Below are 24166 nucleotides of genomic sequence, written 5' to 3'. Positions count from 1 at the left end.
TTATTATTATTATGATTTTTAGATTAATTCATAAGAATTACTAAATTTTGACATAAATTTATAAATAATAAAGAATCATAAGTGAATTACTTGTCAATTTAAAAAATATTAACGTAATACAAATATATATTAAAATATAACATAAAGTTCTATATATCATATTAAATAATAATTTTAATTATAAAAAATATTATAATTTGCTAAGTTGTTGATTAGATTTATTTTTGTATAAAGATTAAATATATAAATAAAAGTATCATAATTTATTATTATACAAAATAAAATAGATGATATTGATTAATAATTATAATATACGATCAATTAGATTATAAAACTGATCAAATATTAGATATAAAATTAAATATATAAAAAAATTAAAAATAATATATAAAAAAAAATTCACCAGCTCGCGAGCGGTGAACAAGTAAACATGAGCTCGAGCTCAAAGTCAAGTCGGCTCGACTCATCTGCCACCCCTATGACTAATGGCACGTGACTTGTCACATGCCGTTTCTGTCAGTTTTTAACGGAGTGGGTCTAAAGGTGTTAAAAAATTTATATTGCACCATAATATAAAATACTATTTTATTGATATATATAAAATCAAAAAATATATTTTAATTGAAATTAAAAATATAAACAGAATTATATTGTTGATGTCTTGGTCATATTAAATTATTTATTTAATTTAGACCTAACTTATTTAAATAAAGTATTGAATAAAGTATATTCTTCACATTTTTATTTGGCATTCACAATATATATGTATATATCTATACATAAATATGAATAGAAAAAGACACAAATGTTCGATCAATTTGGTCAACCCTTATAACCAATTTCTGTCACATAAAAAATACATATACATATATTCAACATTCTCACACCTATATACCTATATTTGGAAGCAACTAATCCAAATATATTATCAATTTTCGCACAAAAACCAATAAAGTATTTCTACCTATTTCCAAATGTTGGAAATTGAAAATGAAAATGAAAATGAAAACACAACCAAACGGGCCCTAGGATTTTGGGACTACAAGTGTTGAACACGTAAAGCGTGGGACCAAAAGTGAGAATAACGCTATCTAGTGGGACCAAAAGTGATATTTTGCCGTTGACCAGCATGGACCATACCAGCTGACTAACGGCACGTACGTGTCACGTGCCGTTTCCGTTAGTTTTTAACGGTGTGGGACTAAAAGTGTTAAAAAATTAGGGTTTTGGGACTATAAGTGTTGAGCACCTAAAGCGCGGGACCAAAAGTGAGAATGGCCCTATTTAGTGGGACCAAAAGTGAAATTTTGCCAGATTTAATGGAATTCCACTTCCTAGTGTGTTCTTCCATTAACATGTCCGGCTAATTTCATCATTTTTTAGTTAAGGTTAAGGTGATTGCTTGATTCCTAAATTGTTGTAAGATCTAATCAGTTCTTTCTACGCTTGTTAAATAAGTATTCATGTTATTCTGTGTGCGCTTACTACAAACATCTGATTTATGAATAATCTGGCCAGTTGTTCATTATCAAGAAGGTTTTCTTTACTAATTAGACTTTATAAAGCCGTGTAATTATTTGTTTAGTTCAATATACTCGGTAGCAACATAGCATGATCAATTTATGTCAAAGTGATTAGTTATGTTATGTGGAATGCATGATCTAACTTAAATGAATTATCCTCGTAGGAATTTGTTAGTTAAAATCAGGTCTTTCTAATTCTTAATGCTGTTAATGAATTTTAAATCTTGTGGACGTTCCTAGAGTTGTCCATTTAAAGGTGGTGGGTTTTCATCGATGACCAATCGACTAAGATGGTCAGCTACGAGGTTCTCCGCTCCATCCTTGTCTTTGATGCTTAGATCAGATTCTTGCAACAACAATATCCATCTTATGAGTCGGGGCTTTACTTCTTTCTTTGACAACAAGTATTTCAACGTTGCATGGTCAGAATACACAACTTTAGTTCCAAGTCTGCAAAGAAAAGAGTCCGACACTAGAAAGGTGGAAGATGTATACAATGATCGGGCAAAGGTTCAATAATGGAATACTATCTGGAATATAAAACTTGGAGAGCAGAAGAGCGACGTCTGCATCATTAGAGAAGATGACAAGGATAAAAAGAGGATAATTAGAGCCGTCGGGCTCGCCGTGAAATGAATCCTCATTTACATAGTTCATGACGGGAAATACATACATAGCATCCCTATGCGAATCAGGACCAAATAAACCTACGGGAACATTATTGACCGTTCCTTCACTTGAAGAGCTAGATTCCGACATAGCAAATGGACAATCTAAGAACTCTAAAGAGGAAGGGTAAAGGGACGCTAACCTAATCAGAATAAAGAGAAAGTTGGCTTTAGAGATTGCCAAACCCGAGAATTTTTCACGAACAAGAGAATCTGAAGAGGGAATGTTCTTTAGGAAAAAAGAGTTATCATTTAAAGGAATGAAGAGGCGCGAACTCCAAAAAATCCTCAAGGATTCCTATTGGGCGCAATCTTGCAAAAAAGCAGTCTGTCGCAGCAACACGTGTTGATGAATGACTGGCTAGCAAATATAGGTATGTGGCGGATGGAGAGGCTGGAAAGGAAATTTTTGAAATATCACCACCAAAAAACTCAAAACAGCAAGTTACACAGAAAGACACAACTGTAAGAACAACGGAGTTTTAAGGTCACATGATTCCACTTACCCAACTATACTATGAACACACTTGGTAAGTGGGTGGACTTCTGATGTGGGGATATTCCCTTTATCACTCATTGAGACCTTTACCACTCAAGGAGAGACTTCCGAAGGTGAGAATAAGCAGTAACACTAAAGGTGCATATAACATAAAAGAGGGACCTCAGAAGGACCTACAATGTGAAAGTATCTGAAGGTCATCTAGGACCTTCAAAGAGCGTCAGGAGAGCACTGCTAGAGCCGCCTGCACAAACTTGTCCGCACAGTGCTTGTCCCATGGACCACTTACTATCATTATCAGCTGTTCTGGTACGATCCATGGCTATCCACTGGATTAAAATATGATCCAACAGATCATAAAGCATGGTACAATATAAATATGGCTCTCCACCTCCATGACCAGGTTTGAACACTCTATCCAACTTTGATATGTACTTCACTTTCTTTGGAATTCTTACTGACTTGATCGTCGGAGAGCCATCACCGGAGTCCCGTCCGACTTGGCTCTAACTATCTGTCTTGTAGATTCTCTGTAGATATGCCCCACTTTACTAAGATCTTGTCCCAAAGACCTTCAGAGTTCTCTCTCACCCGTGGATATCTTCGTATTTCTAAGATATAACACGACCTAATATTCATCACTATTAAAGAAACAAAAGATATCACAGCTCTGACCGTCAAAGACGATCTCCTCCATCTTAGACCTGGTGCATAGTATCGGTTAGTGCAATAGTGGTACAGAGGCCAGTTCTTTCACTATTTCTAAATAACAATTCAAGTTCATTACATGATAGTATAAATATCCATTTAAATTCTTTAACAATTTTTATACTCATTTAAGTTCATTTTATTATTTTATAAAGACCTATTTAAACTTTCATCATTTTTAAGTGGAAAAATAATAAGTGGTAACAGAAACAATAAGCATTTAAGTTCATTTCCATATTTTATAAAGACTCATTTAGAAACTTCATCATTTTCAAGTGGATTCTAGAAAAGGATGAAAAAAAAAAAAAAACAATCAAAAGTACAATATAGTAAGCGAAATTTAAATGGATTCGTAGAAATGATAAATTTTTAAATCGATCATTAAATATAATGAAATGAATTTAAATAGATATTTAAAATTATCAAAAAAATTTAAACTAATCTTTACTGATTCATGTAATGAACTTGAATTAGTAATTAAAAATAATATAAAGTTTATTTTTGTACCACTAGTACTAAGCCTAGGATGGAGGAGACCATCAAGGAGTTAGTCGGATCACTTTAAACATACGGAAAAAAGAGAAAGTAGGTGAGAGAAAAACTTTCAATGAAAATGATTTTCAATTAAACTTAAATATAAGGTTTCCGAATTCTAATCCTAGTGAAAAACAAGAAAACAAAATCCTAAAAGTACGACAGGATACAAGAATTAGAGGAAGGGAAAACACGTCACATTGTATGTGCAAGATAACAAACAATCTTGAGAATGTTACTTCCTCCGGAAACCCCAATGCCAAAACTAAAAGAGGTCTCGACATGTCCAAAAGAATTGCAATCTTAAAAGAAATCGTCAGCTAATTGAACTGAAAACTAATCAAATAAATAACTAATTATTCTACATATACAACTCAGTAGTAGAGACAGGAGAAGCTACTTTGTATGCTGATAGTCCGCTAGCAATTATATACAAACAAAATCAAGGAACTTTTTAGGGCGTGGCCGAGTCCTTCAAGACAAGCGTCAAACTAAGTGATAGCCACAAGGAGTTGAAGGAAAAGTATTAGTTGCTATCAACACTAAAATAGAACGCATGTTAATAATAACATCATGCACATTCCTAACCTTAGAACAAATCTTTTCAGTGGTGGCCAAATGGAGAAGGGATACACTCTACACTTTAGAGGAGAATTTGGAGGAGGATATACGTTTGTTCCTACCATGACGAAAAGACAATCATCTCACCTTGTCGGACTCGAACAACCATCCCCATGTTCTCACCTGCTTGTTCGAAAAGGATCGTTATTGAAAATGTTCATATCATCTTCATTAGCCAGAGTGCATCTAAAAGTTGGTATCTCTAATCAGTTCAATTGACTCATTTTGAATGCATGGGGTGCATAGGAGCAATGAGATGCACAATCGCATAATTTTTTAATTTTCAAATTTCAATTTGGCTGATTTTAGCATCTCGGGGCCTTAGCGAAACTTACATGTGAAGCATATGATGAACATGACTAAAAAAAATATTTCTTAAATTGACATTTTATTGACAAAGAACTGTGTACAACATATTACAACGAGAAAACAATTGGTCTGCAATAACCTATACTAACACGTTACCGGCAACAATTACTTTATCTACCATAGAAGTTGAGTATATATGCAATCAAGGAGACGGTAAGAGAAGCAATATAGCTTCAACTATGAACTTATCAAAAGCACAATCAAATACATTGTGACAGTCGGAGTGCTATTCAGTATTTCAGTTGGCAAAGAATTAAAGCAAGTTTCAAATACACGACTCCGACAGTCATAGTACTATCTAGTTGGCAAAGTATTATGTTGGATATCAGTTTTCTGCAAGTGCATGTAAGAAGGTAGAGTAAAAATTAGTAGTTAATATTTTGATGTAAAAATTACAATTTCTTTCCTCTTTCCCCAACTTCATTTCTTTCTTCTTTCTTTCTTTCAATTGGAATAGCAAAAAAATTAAATCACAAATAAAAAGATCATCTCAACTAAGTGATTTAGTTGTTAGCTTAATTTATTTAATAATTAGTGACTAATTATTTAAATTCTATTTTTCATATTTGCAACTTAAAGCATTTGAAGGATGGAAAGATGCTAAACGTAATAGAAAGGACAGAACTTTCTGTTGGGAGAATTTTCTGTCACCAGTAACCATGCAAATGATGGAAGATATGAGAAATCAGTTTCTAGGTTTACTGTCAGGCATTGGTTTAGTAGATAAATCACAAGGTCCCAAGGCATATGTATAACCAATACAGTGATGATTTGGAGATGGTATGTTCCTTAGTGCTGGACTTTACCCAAATGTTGTGCAGTGCAAAAGACAAGGGAAGTGAACAGCATTCTACTCTAAAGAAGTTGGGAAAGTTGACATTCATCCAGCTTCAGTCAATGCCGGCGTTCATATTTTCCCTGTTCCATACATGGTCTACAGTGAAAAGGTCAAAAACCAGTAGCATATACATAAGAGATTCCACCAATATATCAGATTATATATGCTCTGGTGATGTTTGGCGGTAATCTAATTCCAAGCAAAGGCGGAGACCGCATTGAAATGCTTGGTGGATACCTTCACTTTTCTACATAAAAGACTGTATTGGACTCGATATAGAAATTGCGTGGAGAGCTGGAAAAGCTTCTATCAGGGAAGATTGAGAAGCCAGGACTAGATATTATAGTGGAGGGAAAGGGTGTTGTTGCTGCTGCAGTCGAGTTGCTGCATGGTCAAGATGTGAATTATGGGTAACTTCACATCCTTACATGACTGCCGGTTAATGGGTATGACCATTACAACTTTTATACTATTATATTGGACACTGTAATGCAAATTTTGAGCTATACGTGTTTCTTCAAAAAATTACTCGGTGCACAACAGGAAACTGGAGGCCTTAGCTACTCCAGGCATATTTCCGTAACAAGAAAACGGAAGTTCTATTTGCTCTTGCTTAAGAGTCGCAAGTACATTGGTGTATTCATTAACATTGTGATATTGATTAATTCCATCCAATGAAGAGCAGGACGCAAAAATGGGGAGAAAATAGCCAAAAAAAAAAAAAAAGGAAATACAAGCAACAAAACAACTGATACGAAACTCATACTCCAATTGTGAGAATTTAGGGAAACAAGAGGGCGCTTACGTTTAAACTGTCGAATCCCTCTCCTCTGAATCGTTTACGTGCCAGCATCGATAATCTTGGCGTCGGCGGGCACAAGGAGAGGAATCCCATCGACGATGGGATAAGAAACGCCGATGGAATCGCTTATAAGAGGATTGTTCTTCGGGCAGAGCCTTAATGGCTGTTTGGAGAGTGGGCAAACAAGAATCTCAACAAGAGTGGTGCTTATTCCCACGCCGGCGCATCTCAGCAGCGATCCGCTCCCTCTCACCATCTTCTGTTCCTGGGTTTGAGTTTGGGTTCCGACTATAATTAAGGATCTGAACGATACCTGGGTTTGAGTTTTAGTTCAATTTTCAACTTTTTAATTAGGACCCAAAATATCCACAAAAATTTATATCTATTAATTTCTTTTTGAAGCAATATATTGCCTATTTTCAAATAGACTGATACTTAATGTTTGTGCGACGGTGTTTTCCATTTGAGGGTCTTTTTGTAAAATTAAATTTGGGTACTATTTATTACCATACTTTTTCATAAATTAAAAAATTTCTCAATTTTAATTCTATATGTCTTTTAATTTAATAACTAATAGAAAAGTTAGGGACTGTTAGTCAACAAAAATATTTAAGCAAAAGATTCCTTGATTTCTCCATTAATTATTGCACGAAAAAATCACGTGAAAAACCAAAATGAAAAAGTTTCTAACAAATAAGGTATAATATGAAAATATCAATATAAATAGAATTAAATTAAAAATGAATCTAATTTATTGGACTTAAAATGGGACTATTGAGTCAACCGAGGCCGGATCAATATTGTCATATTTATGTCATAAAAAATTATTAATATATAATAACTTTAAATAATAAATAATATTGAAAAGCCTACTTTTTTCTTTTAACTTCACTCTTTCTCTTGATATATACCTACGCAGCAAACTATTATCAAATTCCTTTTTTCCTCTTCTTCCCCCTACCCACAAAAAAAATGGCAATTCTTCACTTTGTCCCAGTCTAATCAACTTCTTCGTCCTCTCCTGCTTTCTAACTTTCCCATCACCATAGTCGATACAACTGAAGTAGCCACCAAAGTCACTAAGAACACCAAAAAACTTCATCTTTTATCGGGACCCAATCTACTCTGACTCTCAATCACCCAAACATTGATTGTTATGTTCTATCTTACATAGTGATATGGGCAGAAATACTCACTAAGGGTTAAGGACCTACAAGAGTAAAGGTTGCCAATACCCAAGCCCAAAAGAGGCCCAAACTTAGGAAGAAGCCCAGAACCTGCCACCCAAACTCTAATCCATGAGGAGGATTCAACCCAAATTGGGGGAACCTGAGGGATCCTGGTAGTAGAAGGAAGACATGTGTTTCCACCTTGGGGACGCATCTTAGTTTCTGTACATTTGGGGAACAACTATAAATACCCCCAAGAAACGAAAATTCAAGTATCATTTATTATACTTTTGTGTTTGAGCTCCGACCATTAGACCTCATCCTTCAATTCTTCACTTGATCGTCATATGATTTTCTCTATGGGCAACCCTAGCACTGGGATGTTTGTTGTTGGATTTCAAGCTTATCGCACTCGAACTAAGGATCGCTTAAGACTAATGATAGATCGGGGGCGGCAATGGTAGGGGGACATCAAGAGTGGTAAGGTCAAGGGGATAGACAACTAAAACATAGCCCATCGGGACAGGAGATCATCTCCAATGGGAAGATACACTAATTACGCCCCATTGAATGTTACCAAAAAGCAGAACCTTAATGGCCATAGAGCAGTTCAACATGTTGAGATGGCCTATAAAGCTCTTAAAAGCTCCGAATACGAAATACATGAATAAATGCTTCTATTTCGAGAAAGATTGGGGGCACGATACAAAAGAGTGGTTCCACCTTAAAGATGAAATTGAAAGGCTAATCAAGTAAAGGTACCTGAAGGAGCTACTCCATTCGGCAAACAGAAAAAAAGAACCATAGGCAGCTGCTCCTAAAGACATCGACAATAGATGGAGGACTAGATTGTGAGAGTGTGTGTCGATGGACCCCAACAAGGACAGAGAATGCAAAGGGAAAGACGTAGAGAACAATCCGACAATGACAATGTGCCAAAAAGGGAAGTAATCAACACGATCTCCAGAGGACCGACAGATGACCACTCAGCAAACTCCAATAATAGGTATGCTCAAAATCTAAGATGTAGGTGGGAAACACTCGTGGTAATCCAACGAAAGGAAGATTCGATTGTATCCTTCGACAAAAATGACTTCAGGGATGTAGAATGACCACAAGATGACCCGATTGCCATATTCATGGATATAGCAAGCCTTGAAGTGTGAAAGGTGTTGGTAGATAATGGTAGCTTCGTATATATCATCTTGCTTAGTGTAGTTTAGAGGATGGGGTTGGAGCAAAATACGATCATAGAGCATGAAGTCAATAAGTTGCTTAAAGCAGGATATGTAACAGAGACCCAATACATGGAATGACTATCCAATTTGTGGACGTTCCGAAGGGCAAAGATAAATGAAAGATGTGCACAAATTTCAGCAAACTGAACAAAGGTTGCCCGAAGGACCATCAAATGTTACTCTGAATTGATATGTTGGTCGACTCCACCACAGGTGCGTATTTTTTAGCATGATGGACGCCTTCCAAGGATATCACCAGATTTTCACAACTGAGGAAGATCAGGAGAAAACATCGTTTATCACGGCTAAAGGTATATATTGCTATAAGGTCATGCCATTTTGTCAAAAAAAATGCTCATGCTATGTATCAAAGGTTAGTGAATAGAATGTTTTGAGAGCTCATCGGTTGGACAATTGAGGTGTACTTTGACGATATGGTCGTGAAATCCATAGTAGGTGACCACTTCATCACTTGACAGAATATTTCCATGTAGAGCAAAATTATGTGATGAAATTAATTCTATGTTGGGTCAAAGGAGGATAAATTTTAGGTTACATGTTCACTGAAAGAGGAATAGAGACAAACTGAGAAAAGATACAAGCCAACTCTACAGTGAAGGCACTAAGAACAGTAAAAGAAGTACAACAACTCACATGAAGAATTATTTCATTAAGTCATAATTTGTCATGATCGACTGATAAAGGACTTTCATTCTTCAAGACATGGAGGAAAGTTAAGGATTTCAAATAGACTGAGGAATGCAAGAAAACATTCCAAAGTTTGAAATCATACTTTACTTCGCTACCACTGTTGATAAAACCAAAAGTCGAAGAACATCTGTTCCTATACTCAATAGTGTCAGAGCCAGCTCTATGCTCGATATTAGTTTTCGAGATTGGGGAGGAGTACGGGCCAGTTTATTATGTTAACAAAATGCTCCAAGGCGTGGAGACACGATGGATGGAGAATGAAAAGTTTGCCTTTGCGTTGGTTGTGACAGCTAGGAAATTGAGATCATACTTCCAGTCACATCACACAATCATACTGACTAATCAACCCCTTAAGCAAGTGTTGGTTAAACTAAACTTTTCGAGAAGGCTAATTAAGTAGGCAATAGAGTTGGAAGACTTTTCCATAGAGTTTAGGCCAAGAAAAATCATAAAAGCTCAAGCTTTGGCAGATTGTGTGGTGGAGGCGGCAACCCCGATAAAAAAACACAACAATGCTTATAGAGAAGGAAAAATGGATAATGCATAGAGACAATGCTCTATCGGGTCTTTGTAGTATAGGGGTCTGGATATTAGGGCCTCGAAACTTCGAAGCTAGATTCACTGTAAACTTGGGTTTTCAGGCAACAAACAATAAGACCGAATATGAAGGACTTTTGGCAAGCATCAACATGTTATTAAGCAATTCGAAGCTAAAGTGGTAAACCGCTACTCTGGGAGCTATGAAGCTTGTAAGGATAGGATGAATGTTTGTCTAATAAAAACAAAGTTTCGTGTGATAGGATTTGACAGTTTCACCTTACAACAGATACCTCTAGAGAAGGTTGCTAATATGGTAATGGGGAGTACGAATAGGAATATCACCATACTCATGGTTGAGACGTTGCAAATCAATACGACAAATCCAGTGTCCCTAAAGGCTAAAATCAACGTGATACAAGAAAAGGAGGATCGAATAGCATAGTGGAGTTCTTACTTCCAATAACGTACGACACTCTGCAACAACCCCGTTCCTACTTTATACACACCTATATATATGACTTGTGCAGTTATTTGGTAATATCATTCTTCACTATCAAATTCTCACTTATTCTCTCAAGTGTCTGTCGGTTTTTGAGCTACTCTAAGCTTACACTTTGAACTCTACACGAATATATACGCTTTATCATTATTTGTTACCATATTCTTACTTTAATTCAAGTTTTCCTTCTTATTTTTTCATAAACCGTTACAGATTTAGGTGTCAGAGTTCTAACCTCTGTTTTGTAGGACTAGTCCTCTGATGATCTTATGATTTTCTTGAAGATCCTTCAACCCTTTTGGTATGCGTCATTGGCTCCGTCTGTGGGAACACTTGAGCTTCGGTGTGAGAAATGGCGAATTCTTATAACGGAGGTGACAATGAATCCTATAATGGAAACTCTTCCCTCCTTGCTACAGCTGGACCTACTGTCCCACCTATAGATCCGCTTTCAGGAGCTGCTAAAGCTCCTATTCTAGATCCAGTTTTAGGGACTAATACACCAACCCCATCTCCAACACTCGATTCAATAATTGGACCCATCACTATGAATCCACTCTTCGATGAGCAACTGAGTCAGTTGATCATGAAAACCATCAACTCAACCCTCCACGATTCCCAAGCTAGCGGAGCTCTAGAGAGAGGAGGAACACAAGGAAATCAAGGGATCGACGAACATATTCCTACTGGTCTCCAGCAGAATCGATCCACCCCCCCTGACTTTGAAGGCAATGAAGCAACTATAATCAACCCACTGGTATCTGGCCGTTGTTGAAGAAAGTGATGGTGGAAGTCTGCCAGCAGATGAAAAAGGAGACCACACCTGTTGAATGCGACATTCCCTTTGGCGAGCACATCATGGCGGAAGAGCTCCCTGCTCATTTCTAGGCATCCTTGTACGTACCTGCTTACAACGGTACTTCTGATCCAGCTGAACATATTTGTAAGTTTGAAGATGTAGCCCTGCTACATAGGTATATTGATGGCATTAAATGTCGTGTTTTTCTTACTATGCTAACAAATTCCGCCCAACAATGGTTCGATCAACTTCCAACTAGATCAATTAGTTCTTTTGTACAATTTAACTCCCTCTTTCAACACCAATTTGCTAGCAGCAACAAGGACTGAAAATCAACCATTAGCCTTATTGGGATCAAGCAGTAAGAGAAGGAAACTTTTAAGGGCTTACGTCCAACGTCTTAACATAGCCATCCTAGAGGTCCTTACAGCTCAACGGGAGGTGCTTGTCAATGCATTTACTCAGGGACTTTAGGGATGGTCCCTATTCGAATCCTTAACTAAGAAACTAGCTATTGACTTTTTGGACGTACTAGCTCGAGCAGAAAAATATATGAACTTGGAGGATGCCTAGCAGGTGAAAAATAACGATTGTGATAAAAGAGAGGAAAGTGAATAACCATCCACTCACACAGCTAGAGGAAAACCACGAGGATGTTTCAATCCACTCGATTCAAAAAACGAACATTGCACATCTCTAATAACTAGTGTCGCTAGGATGCTAATGGCAATCGATATATTCCTAGCATTGCAATGGCCTAAAGGCTCGGAGTCCCAACATCTAAATATTTGTTTAGGTACCATAGAGAGTACAGGCATGATACCAATGGCTTCCGGCAACTAAGGCAAGAAATAAAAAGACTCATCGAAGCTGACTACCTAAAGGATTACATGGACAAAGAGAAAAGGCGTGAGCAGAAGGAAGAACACTCTCGCCATAACACCTCCCGCAAGAGCGAGCAGTAGGGTGAAGACCTTTTCAAAAGAGAACATAGTAAAATAGAGGCCTAGGCTGTAGAAATGAGCACTGAAAACATCCCTGCTAAAGATGTGATCCATATGATAGCATGAGAACCCATGGACGGGGACTCAAACAAGCTAGACGTGCCCATGCACGGGCTGCTAGAACCACTATGAAAATAGACGACAAAGCGCCAGCAGCGTAACTCATGATCCACTTTGGTCCTGCTGATGCGTGGGGAGTAAATTTACCTTATAATGATGGACTTGTTATCTCCACTATAGTAGCTAATTATACTATTCATCGCATCTTTGTAGACTTAGGCAGTTCCACAGATGTCCTGTTTTACAAGGTGTACCAATAGATGGAGCTAGGCGATATCCCGCTGGAGCTGGTAGATACCTTGTTAAATAGCTTCGCAAGAGAGGTCGTGCACCCATTGGGACAAATCTCCCTACCTCTTTCCTTGGGAATGGAGCCCACCAAGAGGACTAGGATGGTTCGTTTCTTGGTCATGGATATGACATCAGCATACAACATGATTTTAGGATGACCTGCTTTGAACACTTTCTAGGCAGTTGTCTCCACTTACCATATGAAGCTGAAATTACTTGTTGGACTTAGGTAAGAGAAGTCAAAGGTGACCAATACATAGCTAGGAAGTGTTATATGGAGGCGATAAGAGGCAGCAAAGGGAAGATGGATGTGGACCCTCCTAGCAAGGAAAAAAATCAAGATTCCACTAGCAGGATGATCTGAAAGGTATCATTCCAGCTCGCGTTCAGCCGGCTGAAGAACTACTAAACATCTAACCGGTGCCTGGAGAACCAGAAAAAATCACCAAAATTGGTTTCCAACTGACTCCGACGCTAGTTGAACAATTAATTTTCTTCTTACAATAGAATGTTGATGTCTTTGCTTGGTCAGCTAGCAACTTCGTGGGCATTGATCTCAGTATAGTAGTACACTGCTTGAACTTAGATACTGCTTTCCCACTAGTAAAGCAAAAGAAGGGAAATTTTGGGCCTGAGAAGGATACGATCATAAAAGAAGAGGTAAGTAAATTGCTGGCAGCATGTTATATTAAGGAAATTTAATTTCCAGAATGGTTATCCAATGTGGTGTTGGTCCCTAAACTAAGTAATAAGTGGCACATGTGTATTAATTTTTGAGATGTTAATAAGGCCTGCTCTAAAGACATTTACCCTTTACCCCATATAGACCAGTTAGTGGATTCCACCTCTGGTCATGAATTACTGAGATTAATGGATGCTTCTTAGGGTTATCACCAAATTATGCTTAACTCCAATAACCGTAAGCGAATTAGCTTCATAACATCAGAGGGAACCTATTGTTGTGTTATTATGCATTTCTGGCTAAAGAATGCAAGTGCTACATATCAACGACTAGTGCACCGCATGTTTCTAGAGCAGCTGGGGCGTAATATGGAGGTCTACTTTGATGACATGCTAGTAAAAAGCTGGTAGATGGAACATCATCTCACTAAGCTAGCTGAGACATTCAACACGCTTAGGAAGTATCACATGAAGTTAAATCTAGCCAAATGTGTGTTTGGAGTATGATGTGGCAGGTTCTTAGAGTACATGGTTATTGAAAAAGGAATTGAAGTCAACCTAGGTAAAATTCATGCCATCCAATAAATGAAGCCTCCTAGACTAGCTGGACGCGTAGTAGCTCTTAGTAGATTCATATGCCATTTAGTAGAGCACAACTTACTACTCTTCAAAGCTTTAAGGAAAACCAAGAATTTCATCTGGGATGAAGAGTGCCAGGCGTTCCAAAATGTTAAGGCCTATCTGTCTGAATTTGCATTGCTCTCCAAGCCAACACTTGGCGAACCACTGTATCTATGCTTAGCAATGGGGCTGTAGGCTATCAGCTCTGTGCTCATCAAGAAAGTAAGGTATAGCATGGGGCCGAACAACGGTACCATGAGGCAGAAAAATTAGATTTTGCTTTAAAAAAATAGCAGCATGCAAATTACGTCCTTGTTTCTTGTCATATTTCCTTTGTGTACTTACTACTACTCCCTTATGAGTGACACTGGATAAGAGTGGGTTGTCGAACGAGTATGATATTTCCTATCAGCCCAGGGCAGTTATAAAAGCTCAAGCACTAGCTAAATTCGTAAATGAAGCCATGTTCATGGAAGAAGAGGAAGAAAATTAGTGAATATATGGCTCTTCCACCCTGGCTGACAGTGGAGCTGGAATAGTACTATTAGCCTGGAGGGGAACGAACTGGAATATGCTTTACGATTCAATTTTAAAACCTCAAAGCCCAGGGCAGTTATAAAAGCTCAAGCACTAGCTAAATTCGTAAATGAAGCCATGTTCATGGAAGAAGAGGAAGAAAATTAGTGAATATATGGCTCTTCCACCCTGGCTGACAGTGGAGCTGGAATAGTACTATTAGCCTGGAGGGGAACGAACTAGAATATGCTTTACGATTCAATTTTAAAACCTCAAACAATGAAGCTGAATATGAAGCTCTTATTACAGGTATCAGGATGGCCTTGGATGCGGGAGCTAGGAACTTAATCGCCTACTCCGATTCCCAGCTAGGTAAAAATCATGTCAAAGACAAATATGAAGTTAAGGAAGAACGGATGAAAGAATACCTCCAGGATATTAACGAGCTTATGAAGCGGCTGAAGAACTTCCACCTCCACCAGATTTCCTGAGCAGAAAACACCAAGGCTAACTACTTAGCCAGATTAGTCAGCTCTTTGTCGATTGTAGCACTCGGACTATTACTATAAGAACCCTCATCAAGAGCTGTCTTAAAGCTAATATAACTATCTTACAGATTGATACAAATTAGTGGAAACCATTCCTGGAGTACCTTAAAGAAGGAACCATTCCTGCTGATGAAATGGGGGCACCTCGCTTGAGAGGCAGGGCAACTAGATTTGCTCTACTAGATGGCATCGTATATAAGCATAGCTTCTCCCAGCCTTACTTCCTATGCTTGTCAACAGAGGAAGGTAAGAACATAGTGCAGGAAATACATGAAGGAACTTGTGGATCTCAAATAGGTGGTATGGCTCTGGCAAACAAAACCTTACGAGCAGGATATTTTTGGCCAACTCAAATTTCTTCCCAACAACACTGGGATAACATAAATTTCTTCTTGTGGTTGTAGACAACTTCAGCAAGTGGGTGAAAGCAGAACCTTTGCCAGGATCACAGAAAGCGAAATGATAAAATTCTTATGGAAAAATATAATCTATAGGTATGGTTTATCTCGTGCCATTATTTCTAACAATGGTCATCAATTTTAGGGTTGGAAAATCCAAGATTGGTCCATTGCTCATCTTCAAGCCAATGCACAAGTCTAAGTCACTAACCGTATCCTAGTACAAGGAATCAAAATAAAACTGGAGCAAGTAGGAGGACAGTGGATAGATGCATTACCCAGCACTTTGTGGTCATATAGAACTACCCCTAGAATCACTTTGGGAGAGGCCGTTATCCTTGTAGAAGCTGAGCTAGAAACCTCAGAATCCAGCATTACGAGCAGGAGAATAAGGGGAGCTTGCTTCGAGCTAACTTGGACTTGATAGATGAAGTATGAGATGATATTCGTACTTGTATGAAAAGACTTAAGCAGATAGTTATTAAAGCATACAATCGATGAGTCAAATAGAGGGAGTTCCAGGCGAGAGATCTAATGCTCAGACAAGTCGACGCCCTTAGACAAGTGGGAGAAGAAGCACCTAACTAGGATGGACCTTATAAGGCCGTTCGCATTATTAAGTTTGCACCATACGAGCTTAAAGATGCCGACGATAGGAAACTTTCTCGAAAATGGAATGCTTGCAATCTCAAGAAGTTTTACTGCTGAAATTTCTCTATTTATAAATGGTTACTAGTATAATCAAATATTCTCTTCTTAATAGAAATACACTTCTTGCTCTCCTTCTGGTGATACTTGTATGATAAGATTTTGAAAAAAGCTAACTGCGCTGGTTGGAACTTGTCCTTAGTTAAGCCGCCTTGCTGGCGCATGCTTTTCTTGAGTCACCTTGATGGCACAAGCTTTTCTCAAGTCACACTGCTGGCGCATACTTTATTTAAGTCGTCTTACTGACGTAGGCTCTTCTTAAGCCAACTTGCTGGCGCATACACCAACTAGCACTCTCTTAACCAACATATTTAGTTATTTACTCCGAACTATTAATTGCCTCATATGAATCCATAAGTCGCACAATACTATGGTCTACTTTATTCCGAGATCGAATCTCTCTTGCTAACATTCTTCTTGATGATAACAGGAACATTTAGAACAAGTACCCATAGAGGGGTAAAGTATCTCAATATTCCTTATTTCTATAGTGGATCATACTTACTAGTTCATTGGACCAAAACTTGATTTGCATACATCACATACTCATATAAACCCTTTGGACGAGCATAAGAAGCTTCTTTAATTAATGAGCAGGAGGTGGAGAATCCCATCTACTTTTTCCTACTTAAAAGTATACTAACTATAGCAGGAACCCTATTCACAAAAACATAGGAGTTGAGTTCTCGGTCAAGTATCGACATATAGGAGCAATAAAGGACGAAAAACATAAAACTGTATAAACCATGAAGCAGGAAAAAGACAGATAGAGAGAATAGAATCCAGAAGACATAGAGTTCCAAAATAAGCACTCAAAGCCCACAGGAGGGCATGTCAAAAGCATCGCATAGGAGGTAATGACAACAAAAAGTATTGTTCATTTTAACATAAAGCAGATTCATTTATCAGCAGGAGGAGGAGCAGTTTCATCGCCACTAGCAGTAGGGACTACTTTGAGGGGAAAGGTATCACCTACCATTTGATTCCCTATTCTGCTAAAGCTTCACCTTTTCAGGGAGCATGAAGTAAGGTCTCTAGAAACTCGCAAGGTATTTCCTTGTCTGACTCAGGTGCATCGGCCAAACCCAAGCGAATATCCAGGAAATCTGTAGGAGAGGTTAAAAAAGGATAGCCTGTATCTACGTATTGGAAGCACAGGTCCAATATCCATGCTAATAATACTTCAAGGCGCTATCTGATAGAAGTAGTTGAAATTCCATTGATTCTTGAATTCGGCCATCCGGCTGGACCACAGCTCCTCCAATTTCTACTACCCCTCCTCAGAAGAAGGATATCATCAAGCTTAAGCATCGCCTGCTCCGAGCGCTCATGAAGACTTGATATCTTTGATTTTAAATGAGTCAGGCTGGCTTCATGCTTGCTTTCCGTTTCCCCTATTTCCATCTCCAGCTCCTTCACCTTCCTCAGGGTCTCCTCCACAGCAGGCCCTCCTCATTCCAACCAGCTAAACAAATCCCTATCCGGCAAGGTACACTGGAAAATAGGTTAAGAGTCTATCAGGGCTGCATGCTAGAACGTATTAAATTTGATGTTCTCCTTTTCTTTTGTTATCTTACTAATATGAGAAACCAATGAGTTCATGCCTTGATCATGAGGCAAAGCTTCTAGGAAGACTTTGTTAGAAGGAGAAATGAGTCCTTTTAGAAAACCAACTGCCTGGCTACCCTCGTCCTCCGCTTTCATGAAAGCTGAAGCCCATCAAAGCTACTTTTCTCCCCGTTGATATTTTGTGCGGATAGATGGTTTAGGAACCAAAGGAGCTAGGGAGCCGATGGAGACTTTGGCCTTGTTATTAAGGTCAAAATAGACTCTGTCTGGCACTTGCCTTTGGGATCACCTAAAGACGCTGAACTCGTTGGAGTAGAGGTAGGGCTTTCAACAAAAGAGCATTTAGATGAAAAACCTGTCCCAAAATTCCTCGCGCCCTAGAGCCTTGTCCTGCATTAACTTGTTGAACATATTGACTGCAAAAATTACAGGTTATGTTAGCACAATCATATCTATCCAAGTCAGAAAAGCATATAAAAGTACAAATTAAAATACACAAGGAGTTGTACCAACAATAGCATCCAGAATCACTTCTTTAGGACTTAGCCCATAACGAAAAAGGAGGGCTGGGTGAACTAGCTCATGAGGATCATACTGAAAAGTATTTAAATGGTCTAATAAAAGTTTGAAAAGAGCAGTGTTATTACAGGTCGAGTACCTAGGAAGACCAGGGGCAACAAGAACCCATGTAGTGGGGAAACTACTACCACATCTTCTATGTTCTCGATTTCCTCCCTAGAAATTCTCCTCCTGCTACTTACCTTGTCCTAACCCTTACCCCTTTCGAGGCCAAACTGAGATGTATCATAAAGGGCTGCCAAATCAATCAGGAAATCCTTAATAACTCGCTCATTCACACCCCCTCATACATGATTAAATATTTTAGGAAAGGTACAAGACTTACCTAGAGACAGTGGACATGGAGAGGTGCTAATAGGAGAGAAGTTGGGTGCCTATGAAATTAAGGGGTTAGAAAATGGCGTAGTTTCAAATGCGAGAGAAAAAGTGAGGGGAATTTACCTTAAATTAGGAAAATGGTAAAATAGTCACATGGGAAAGATGTATATGCCTTACCATGAAAAATCCTTCTAACTAAGGATTTAGCGGCCAGTTGGCTTTCCCACCTGCCACGGAATCTTTATAATTGAAAACCGGTTCCTACTATTGAATTTGTTCAAATGTTTTTTGTTTTTTGAGTTGGAACATTTTTTACGAATTTTGGAATAGCTAAATTAATTTTATCGGGGAACTTTTGGAACGGTCTTCATAATACTCATGCCTCAATTTCGGAACTGTTTTTATTTGTAGTGGTGATAAATATAGGAACGGGTTTTGGAACTGTATAGTACAACGGATTTAGGAACGGTTAGTCTTAATTAGGAATACATTTGTAGAAGTGTTTTAATAATGGTATTAGGAATGGTATTTCTTAATTTGGAACACATATTAAAAACTAAAATAACAATGGTATTTGGAATGGTTAGCTACTAGTTAGAAACACTTGTTTGAAAAGGTTGTAGCAATATTTGGAACAGTCAGTCCAGTTTAGAAACACGTGTTTAGAACTGTTTTAGTAACGGTACTTGGAATGATTATTTATTTAAATTTATAACATTTTCTTCACCATTACTAAAATTATTCCTAATTTTTGAATTTTATAATTTATAAATATACTTAATAAATTTGAATAAACAAATAAGTTTATATATTTTAATAAATTTTTATTTATAATTAAATTAATTAAATTAATTTTTAATTAATTGTATTTATGAATTTAATTAATTGAATAAATATAAGATAATAGAATGTAATAAATATTATAAAACATGAATAAATAAGAAAATTATTATATTAATATGAAAAATTATTTTACTATCACAATAAAAAAAATTGTAAAGCTTAATCTAATCCCTCCTCGTTAGCGACGTTCATATCGTCCTGATTTGAGGTTGGGGGTTTGTCAAAGGCTAAGCTACAGTCTAGGAGGAGGCCCACATCTCCCTCAGTAGGGCCATCATGTCGGCCATCATGAGCTCGAGGTTGACCGATGCGGTCCTCCATGTTCGAATTTGGCGGTGGCAGTGGCGATGGTGATGTGAATGTGCGGCTGATGACATGGGCCTTAGAACCAAGACCGAAATCTTGACCCCTATTCTTGCTCCCAACTGCAGCCAGCTACATCTGCTGCTCTGTCATCCACACCAAAGCCCCCAATTTGGCGGGGGCATCATGGTCCTCGATCGTGAGCTGAAGTTGAAGATCCTCTAGCAGCTTCTAGAACGTCTCCTACAAAACAAACAAAATTATTAGTACTTTTAATGAAAAATTAATTTTTAAAAAAAAGTAATATTAATAATTTAGTTGCTTACCGCCACCTCCGCCGCCCTCGGCCCACTCCAGGCGCCATTCTCTTTTTTCTTGTAGCACCACTCGAATAATTCCATCTATTTGGGAGGCCGATCGAGCTCTACCGCGTGTAGGGAAAAAAAGTTAGCATCTTATTTATAAAATAATGATAAAGCATATAAAATACTATTATTTACTTACCAACTTTCGCTTTTGCATGCCGACAGAGGGAGACCCCTTTGGTACACAGTCAAGGACGCCGTGGGGTTCGCCACCTGATTCGCCTTATTTTTCAAAGACTCCTGCTGGAATCCCTCCCTCACTCAGTACGTCTGGAGTGGGAGCTAGATCTCGTTGGCCAGCCAGAGTGGCCTTACTAGGCTGGACTGAGAGATGGAAAAAGTCTCTTTCGAATGTGCTTGCCAGCCCACATGTGGAAGACCTGAAACATGAACCATGGTCACAGTCCACCAGTAGGTCATCTGAAATAATAAAATTAAACAAAATATTATTAAAAATTATTAAAAATTTGATTATTAGATAAAACTAAATTATTTTATAATTGATTATCTTCATGCTCTGTAACCATAATGCTGGTGCTCTGGCGGCACTTGCCTCAGACACGACTGGGTGAGGAAAATGTCCCCACACGACCGCATTGATGCGCTTGTGGAAGCGGCGGTCAAACCTGAAAGGACATGTTATATTAGACATTTTCAAGATAAAATAATACTAAAAAAATTAGGTAAACAAATTTACCATGCGTCATCGAGGCTGATGTACTGGGGCGCTGATGGTGGAGGGAGTGATGGTGGTGGAGCAGCGACCGGGGCGGCATACTGCTGTAATGTCTCATCAGCTGCTTGTGCAGCTCCAGATGTTCCAGCATCATCTGGAGCCTGCGGCGCGAGGGACGGTGCGGTCGTAGCAGGTGGTGTGGGTGGTCGAAGGACTGTTTCCCCAACTTGGGAAGCACCCAAAGATGTTGGTGGAAGTAGCAGGCCACGACCGCGGCCACGACCTCAACCACGTAGTACAGGTGGTGTATCACTAGAAATTATCTAAACAAATTTTTGAGAAATATTAGTCTAAAATTTTCAACTATTGACATTAATATGTATGTAGAGTGGATATCACTAAGATAGCCTAACCAACTATTACAATAATGGAGTACAAAACTCCTTAAGAATATTACAAACCGAATAATTACAGATTTAATTAATAATAACAAAGAATAAATGAATAATGTAAATAACAGTCGTAATAAGAAATTACCTTCTAATCCTTCCTCTTCTAGGGCAGCACATGAAATAAGGTTATGGCTAAGGTCAGGAACATACCTAAGGTTTTTAAAGGTTAACCTATAACCATCTTTGAAATTTAAAAAAATGTCACCAAAACCTTTAATCTCACAGCATTTATCGTTTGCAATAGAAACAAAACCAGAATTTTCAATATTACGATTTGAGAAAATTTCTTTAAAGGGGCTCATATGGAAAGTGCAACCGGAATCAATTAACCATTCATACATATTCATAAAGTGCACAGAATTAACCTCGCAGACAACGAACACTTCACCAGAATCATCAGAAATATTATTCACTTTTTCTTTTTCATCAAATTGTCTTTCTTTATTGTCCCTTTTTGGTTTTCTACAATCCTTAATGTAGTGACCCTTAATACCACAGTTATAACAACGTCTTTCCCTTGTTTTATCAACTCTATAAGAATTATCACGTGTTCTCGATTTACTCCTACTGCTATTTCTACTCTCACTCCTACTTCTACTGTCGTGTCTAAAACTGAAGTTTCTAAATCTAGGTCTTCCTCTCACAAAATTAACCTCGTGTTGATTATTACTAGGTCTATTTGCTTTTAATTCTATCTCCTTACACTTTAAGCCATTTACTACTGTATCTAGGTTCACACTCTCTCTACCATATTTTGTAGAAGTTTTGACATCAGAATATGTTTCAAGGATAACATTTAAGAACATAATAGGGGAATATTCATCAATATTTTTGTCACCCATCAGTTTTGAATCTTGTATCAATTTTGTAAAGTCATCTAAATTTTCATCAATGTTTTTCGATAAATCAAGTTTATATCTGAAGAATTTTTATAATAAAACCAGTTTACTAGGCGGAGAGGTTTCAGTGTAACGCTCTTCTAATTTTTGCCACAGTTCTTTCGAAGAATTTTGTTTCCAGCCTTTCTTAACACAGTATCAGACAAATTAAGAATAATAGAAGAGTAGGCATATTCATCATTTTTCAGTCTTTTTCTTTAGAAATACTTTCAGTGTATCTACCATCTATTGCTTTGAAAACTTTTTGCTGGAGCAAAATACCCTTCATGTTTTGTTGTCAAATTGAGAAATCGCTTTTACCATCAAAAGGCTGTAGGTTATAACCGGCCATTAAATTTTTTTTTATAAGTTTATAACAGTGTTTTCAAGAAAATTTTAATGGAATTTTAGAGAAATTCTAGCAGCGGATTTTTAAGTCAAAAAACTATCACAGATAAAATCACGATAGATTTAGTAATATTTGAAAATAGTTTCAGATCACAATAATCGACAGAAAAGGAATTCACAAGTCATAGTAGTAGATCACAAAGAATCACGACAGATTTGCAACAAGAAATATTATATTACTAAGGATTTCTTATCACACTAAGTCACTAGGTGCAACAATAATGCAGTAGTCACAATAGGCAGAAAAATATAACAGAGACAGTAGATCAAAAAATAACAGAGATAACTTCAGTATTTAGAGAAAGAACATAAGGACAATAACAATATCAAAATGGGAAGTAGTAGCCAAAAGAAGAACTCAGATCATACAGATCAACCACAAGTCTGAGGTGTTTCTGGCTAACTCCCAATCGAGACACCCGACGACCTCAAGGGTCCGTCTAGGTGGGAAATCAGGGGGATAAGCACCGCTGTAATAGATCAAAAAATAATATGACAGAAAAATAAGTACAAAATTTAAAAGGAGGGGTTTGAAGAGTTACCACCACCAGACGAGTCGGGGATCAGAGATGAGGCTCTGATACCACTGTAGAGTGGATATCACCAAGATAGCCTAACCAACTATTACAATAATGGAGTACGAAACTCCATAAGAATATTACAGATTTAATGAATAATAACAAAGAATAAATGAATAATATAAATAAAAGTCGTAATAAGAAATCGGCTCAGATTAAGCGAGATCCAAGACAAAGGAACACGGTCACAGAAGAGTACCTCACCCAAACACCAACCCACCGTAACTCCACAAAGCCAGAAACCCGACCAAAACTCCGATCACTTAGATCACTGTATCATTCGGTAACAAAACCCAACTCAAGTATTTCACAAAGAAAGAAGAAGTCTCAAGAAGGTTTTCTCACTTTTTAACCGTGTTTTGCCAAAGGGGAGAAAACCCCTATTTATACGGTCGAGAGAAGTGATGTAGATGGAAAGCCATGGTGTCTTCCCTTACGCCATTATCTTGGCAAAGGAAGGCCACCATTTTTACCCGTGAGAAAGTAACGAAAAGATCTCAAGGAGATTTCAGAAGAGAGACAGACAGCGCAGTGAAGAAAAGGAGGGTGAGAATGAGAGATAGAGATGGGTTAGGGTTAGATATAAGTGGATGGAGATGGGTCGGGTTATAGGGTTGGGTTGTGGGCTGCCAACTGGGTTGGGTCATGGGCTTCCATCTGGGCCATTTAAAATAAAGTCATTTGGGCCACAAAAATACAACGATGTAAATAAAAAAAATATACTAATTCTTACATATCAAAAATATTATTATGAAGTTATGGTTATTGTACTCATTAATTATTTAAAAATATATAATTCTCTTGTAAACATATACAAACGGGCCAAGTATTGCTTTAAGCTTATTTAGCCTA

At 37.7% G+C, this 24166-nt stretch overlaps 1 protein-coding gene and 1 pseudogene across 5 annotated transcripts; both read right to left on the bottom strand.

Annotated features, from left to right (window-relative positions):
• Nucleotides 1–4256: 4256 nt before the first annotated feature.
• Nucleotides 4257–6915, bottom strand: LOC148784455 (uncharacterized; annotated as a pseudogene). 2 transcript variants are annotated; one of them, XR_016063550.1, is made up of 3 exons: nt 6566–6912; nt 4521–4676; nt 4257–4423 (listed from the first exon to the last, which is right to left on the bottom strand). The product of XR_016063550.1 is annotated as an uncharacterized LOC148784455, transcript variant X1 (transcript). The 2 variants fall into 2 exon arrangements; XR_016063551.1 differs by having other exon boundaries at nt 4257–4739; nt 6566–6915.
• Nucleotides 6916–19745: 12830 nt separating this feature from the next.
• LOC148784454 (uncharacterized) lies at nt 19746–23845 on the bottom strand. 3 transcript variants are annotated; one of them, XR_016063564.1, is made up of 6 exons: nt 23514–23845; nt 21020–23357; nt 20876–20948; nt 20462–20702; nt 20284–20381; nt 19746–20200 (listed from the first exon to the last, which is right to left on the bottom strand). XR_016063564.1 is itself a non-coding variant. In XM_088877001.1 (6 exons), the coding sequence occupies exons 2-4, from the start codon at nt 21150–21152 to the stop codon at nt 20546–20548; spliced, it is 363 nt and encodes a 120-aa protein (XP_088733127.1). In that variant the 5' UTR covers nt 21153–21321; nt 23106–23845; the 3' UTR covers nt 19746–20200; nt 20284–20381; nt 20462–20545. The 3 variants fall into 3 exon arrangements, 2 of the variants coding, with proteins under 2 accessions (XP_088733127.1, XP_088733126.1); XM_088877001.1 differs by having other exon boundaries at nt 21020–21321; nt 23106–23845; XM_088877000.1 differs by having other exon boundaries at nt 21020–23845.
• Nucleotides 23846–24166: the final 321 nt, after the last annotated feature.

This window comes from Sesamum indicum, linkage group LG13 (genome assembly GCF_026168435.1).
Source record: "Sesamum indicum cultivar Baizhima isolate 11 linkage group LG13, ASM2616843v1, whole genome shotgun sequence".
Classification (NCBI taxonomy): Eukaryota; Viridiplantae; Streptophyta; class Magnoliopsida; order Lamiales; family Pedaliaceae; genus Sesamum; species Sesamum indicum.
This window is presented reverse-complemented; position numbering and strand designations above follow the sequence as displayed.